At 53.1% G+C, this 5,004-nt stretch overlaps 2 protein-coding genes across 2 annotated transcripts; both read right to left on the reverse strand.

The window, feature by feature from the left end:
- Positions 1–20: 20 nt before the first annotated feature.
- Positions 21–1,011, reverse strand: ETH_00000885 (Aaa family atpase, related; the record flags this gene model as incomplete). Its single annotated transcript, XM_013380617.1, has 1 exon — positions 21–1,011. A coding segment is annotated over one exon (991 nt), but the record flags the coding sequence as incomplete, so codon positions are not given.
- A 1,534-nt stretch (positions 1,012–2,545) lies between these two features.
- On the reverse strand, positions 2,546–4,702 carry ETH_00000890 (Wd40 protein ciao1 variant; the record flags this gene model as incomplete). The annotated part of the gene is made up of 7 exons (XM_013380618.1): positions 2,546–2,620; positions 2,738–2,806; positions 2,997–3,286; positions 3,493–3,608; positions 3,817–3,913; positions 4,040–4,244; positions 4,436–4,702. Coding segments are annotated over 7 exons (1,119 nt in total), but the record flags the coding sequence as incomplete, so codon positions are not given.
- Between the last annotated feature and the right edge of the window lie 302 nt (positions 4,703–5,004).

A 5,004-nucleotide genomic window follows, 5' to 3' on the forward strand; every position in this document is an offset into this window, starting at 1 on the left:
TAAGCAGTAAAACCGCAAACCCTCTTTGCTGCTGCTGCTGCTGCTGCTGCTGTCATCTTCAGGGGAGTCATCGTTGCTGCTGCTGTTGTTCGCACCGCCGTCACCGCTGCTGCTGCCGTTGCCGCTGCTGCTGCGCTGTACCGCATCCTGCTGCTGCTGCTGCTGCTGTTGCTGCTGCTTCTGCAGCAGCAGCGCGTCGTTGAGCGTGCGGACCACAGCAGCAGCAACATGAGACTTCCCAACTCCAGTCGGGCCCCACAGCAGCACCCCGCGCGAACAAACAAGCTTGCTGCTGCTGCTGCTGCTGCTGCTGCTGCTGCTGCTGACTGCGTCATTTTCGGAAGGCTCTGCGTCGATGTCTAACTGCTGCTGCTGCTGCTGCTGCTGCTGCCCCTCTAGAAGGTGGTTGGTGAGAAAAGGCAGCAAAATGTGTTTTGTAATTTTGTCTCTTAAAGCTGCGGGAATTCCCACAAGTGTCTCCAGAGACACTTCAGGCAGCTTGCTGGGAGCAATTGCCGCTGCTGCTGCTGCTGGCTCTGGCGCTGCAGCAGCACGGCCGTTGGCTTCTACCCGCGCTGCAGCAGCAGCTGCTGCTGCTGCTGCCAGCGCTGCTGCTGCTGCTGAGCGTCGGGCCGCCCGCCGACGCTGCTGCGCCTTCCTGCTGTCTCCATCGGACTCTTCTGCTGCTGCTGCTGGTTTTGCTGCTGCTTCTGGCGCTGCTGCTGCTGCTGCTGCTGCTATATCTTGCGGCGCTTCCGCTGCCGCCGCCGCTGGGGCTTCGGGTGCAGCAGCAGCGGCACTGGCTTGCTGCTGCTGCTGCTGCGCCTTGAGTTTTATTTGTCGCTGCACCTGCTGCTGCAGTTGCTGCTGCGCGGCCTGCAGGGACCCCTTAATTCCCGGTTCTTGCTGCGACTGCTGCTGCTGCTGCTGCTGCTGCTGCTCTTGCGCCTGCTGCTTCTGTCTTTGTTTCGCGTAAAGCGAATTCAATGACTCATTAATTGGGCGCAGCATTTCCGCTGCTGCTGCTACTGCTGCTGCTGCTACAGCAGCAGCTGTTGCTGCTCCCTTTGCTGGTGGTGCTGCTGATCCGGCCCTGCACCACTTGTTGCCCTCGCCAGTGCTATTTGCTGCTGCTGCTGCTGCTGCGTCTCCCTCTCCTTATGCTGCAGCTCATTTATCACTAAAACCCCAATTCTAAAACCCTAAACCCTCGAGTGTGGGGCCCCCCATCGAAGTCCCGGGTTGCAATGAAACCCTAAACCCTAAACCCTAATCCCTAAACCCTGGCAAAGGGAGCCAGTAAATGCAAAGTCTTTCTAAATTTAGTCTTTTTAGGGCTAAGATTTAGAGGGTTAAGGGTTTAGGGTTTAGGGTTTGGGGCTGGGCAGCAGCCCCAGCTGGCTCAATCTGCGTCGATCCAGTCATGCTGCTGAGGGTTCACTGAAAACATAAACTCTAAACCGTAAACCCTAAACCCTAAACACTAAACCCTAAATCCTTAACCCTAAACATTAAGATCCGGGAGAGCAGATACGGTTAAGGGTCTCCGTTCCACCTAAACCCTAAACCCTAAACCCTGAACCCTAAACCACAAAGATTACGACCTCGGGAAAGCAACTAGGCTTTAGACTCTCCCTTTCAAGGATTCAAGACTTCACGCCAAAAACCCTAAACCCTAAAACCTAAAACCTAAACCCTAAACCCTAAAAACAAACCCTATACCCTAAACCCTAAACCCCGGTTCTTAAGCAATGAGCCTCAGGGGTTTGGGGTGTACGTACACCCCAGAGCAATTTGTCGAAAATTAGAAATAAATAAAATTTTGAATAAAAGAAACTAAAGCGAGAAAAAGCCTTTACTAGGGTTTGAGGAGCGCCTCCAAACCCTAAACCCTAAACCCTAAACCCTAGACCCTAGACCCTTTTGTCCGCTGGCTTTCACTCTGGGCCGCCAAGCAACATTGCTCTAAACCCTAGGGTTTAGGGTTTAGGCCTCCAGCGGGGTGTCCAGACACCACAAGGAAATAAATCCGTCGTCTCCAGCGGAAGCCAAATGGAGAACTGCAGCAGCACAACTCATGTGTCCGTACACCTCAGCTCTCTTGCTGCCGCTGCTGCTGCTGCTGCTTTTGCTGATGCTGCTGCCGCTGCTGATTAAATTTGAGGCAAATCCAGAAAACATTTTTTAAAGAAGTAAAGAAAAGATAAGTAATAAAGCCTTTGCAAATGCAAATGCATGCAGTCTACAGCAGACAAAGGAAACAAAAAAGATTTAAAAAAATAAAAAGAAAAAAGATTAAAAAGAATAAAAAGATGAAAAGAGATAAAAGGAGACAAAAAGAGAAAAACGAAAAACGAAATTAAAAAAGATTAAAAAACAAAGAGATAAAAGAAATTTAAAAAAATAAAAAAGTAAAAAGACAAAAAGAGAAAAAAGAAAAAAAGAAAAAGGAGAGAGTGTACATGCATGCACATTCACGCACACTGCCGTATTTAATTCTCAGCCAAACCCTAAACCCTAAACCCTGAACCCTAAACCCTAAACCCTAAGCCCTCAGCTTGCCCTCGCCGTCGTCGTTCCGCCAGGCCACCCAGTTCACATCACACTCATGGGCCTCTTCCTGCAAAGCCGCACCGTCCCTCTAAACCCTAAACCCTAAACCCTAGAGAAGCCGTAAGCCCTGCACATACCTGGACCCTAAACCCCAAACCCTAAACCCTAAACCCTAAACCCTCACCTCGCAGTGTAAGAGAGTCGCGCCGGTCTCTGTCAGCAAGTAAATGCGAATGCAACCATCTCCGCAGGCCTGGCCAAACAAAATGCCAAACCCTAAACCCTAAACCCTAAACCCTAAACCCTTACCCGATGCCCTGAGCCCTAAACCCTAGACGCTGTAAGTTCAAGGCCCCAGTCTGGGCCTTCTGTTCCAAGTATTTAACCTTCTGATGAGCTCCAAAACCAAACTCTAAACCCTAAACCCTCACGACAAGGCTCACCGTAGCTAGTAGGTTTTTGGTAGGGTGTACAGACACCCCGTAAACCACCCCCCGGTGCTGCCCCTGGACCGAAGCCAAGCAGCGCCACGCCTCTGGCTGCTGCTGCTGCTGCTGCTGCTGCTGCTGAGGATCCTCAGTCCCTTCGTCTGCTGCTGCCGGCGCTGCTGCTGCTGCTGCACTTGCTGCTGCTGCTGCTGCGTCTGCTGCTGCTAAGGGACGCAAAAATGGGGCCACACACCACTGCGACAAACTCGGGAGGCGCCGTGCAGGAGGGGCCCCAGGTGGAACACCTGGCCGCAGCAGCAAACCCTAAACCCTAAACCCTAAACCCTAAACCCTAAACCCTGGAGGTGAGCTGTGTCTTGTCAACGCCCACGCCGCGAACGGCGATGGGCGCTGCGTTTGCAAACCCCAAGCTGCGGCCCCGAGACAAACCCTCGCCCGAGCAGTGGAGCCTAGTGTTTAGGGTTTAGGGTTTAGGGTTTAGGGTTTGTACAGGTCCACAGCCGCAAAGTCCTGTCTGCAGAGCCCGAGACGAGGCGGCTGCCGTCCCGCAAGAAGGCGAGTGTCCATACAGTTGAGGAGTGGCCCCGCAGGGTCTTCAGCATTACCCTACAGCGCAAACCCCAAACCCTAAACCCTAAACCCTAAACCCTAAACCCCTAAGTGAGTCGTGGCCCGTCTCAGACCCTAAACCCTGAATATTAGCAGCTAAACTCCCCTTGGAAAAGCCCGCAAGGCTGCCGGCAAGAGGGCTTGAGCCGGGCCTATGGTTTAAAGACGAGGGTTTAGGGTTTACAGTTTACGGTTTAGGGTTTACCAGTCGTCTTCTCCCAAACCCCAAATGGCAATTGTGTCGTCATAAGAAGCAGAAGCCAGCCAGTCCCTTTTGGGGTGCCACTTTACGGCCTTCACGTCTGCAGCAGCAGCCCAAACCCTAAACCCTAAACCCTAAACCCTAGACCCTAAACCCTAAACCCTAAACCCTAAACCCTAGACTGCGTGGCATCGAAGCTGTCCAGTGCCCCTTCGCCATTTTACACCTTGGGAGTGGCCGGTCAGAACAGAAGCAACAACGAACTCCCCCTCTTCCTCATCCTGCTGCTGCTGCTGCTGCTGCTGCTGCTGCTGCTGCTGCTGCAAACCCCAGTCTTCTGCGCAGTCCATCCGCTTGTGAATCCAAATGCTTTTGTCTCTGCTGCAAGTCGCCAGCAGCGAGCCAGAGCAGTTCCAGGCCACGCCCTTCACCTGCACAAACCCTAAACCCTAAACCCCAAACCCTAAACCCTAAACCCTTAATGTGCAGTTTCAAGCCAAGGCTCACATTTTTATCGTTCAGCAACTGCTGGCGCGCTTTGTAGCGCTTAACAATGCTTAGCACGCACCTCAAGCACTAACTCTAAACCCTAAACCCTAAACCCTAAACCCTAAACCCTTACCTCATTCTCGTGCCCGACGAGGGTTTGCAGCAGTCGAACCTGCAGCTGCGCCTGCTTGGGCCTAAGCGCAGGCGCTGCATCTTCCCCCCCTTGCCGCTGCTGCTGCTGCTGCTCCACTTGCTGCTGCTGCTGCTGCTGCTGCTGCTGCTGCTGCACTGTCCACACAGAAGCAGTAGCATCGAAAGAAGCAGCAGCAAGCAAACGGCAGTCGGGGCTCCAGGAGACAGCACGAATGGCTCGAGTGTGCACGCCCTGCCCCGCTGTGGCCTACACACAAACCCTAAACCCTAAACCCTAAACCCTAAACCCTAAACCCTAAACCCTAAACCCTAGGCCCTGAAGTTTCTACGCCCCCAACCTTGAGCTCAGCACGAATGGCTCGAGTGTGCACCGGCTGCCCCGCCGTGGCCTACCCACAAATCCTAAGCCCTAAACCCTAGCTTGAAACTCTAAACCCTAAACCCTAAACCCTAGACGCGGAGGCTTACTAGGCAGCGCCAAGTCCCTGTGGGGCCGTCAGCTGCAGCAAACAGCAAAAGAAAAATAAAAATAAAAAAGGAAAAAGGGAC

This window comes from Eimeria tenella, genomic scaffold, assembly GCF_000499545.2.
Source record: "Eimeria tenella Houghton genomic scaffold, Eth_scaff759, whole genome shotgun sequence".
NCBI lineage: Eukaryota > Apicomplexa > Conoidasida > Eucoccidiorida > Eimeriidae > Eimeria > Eimeria tenella.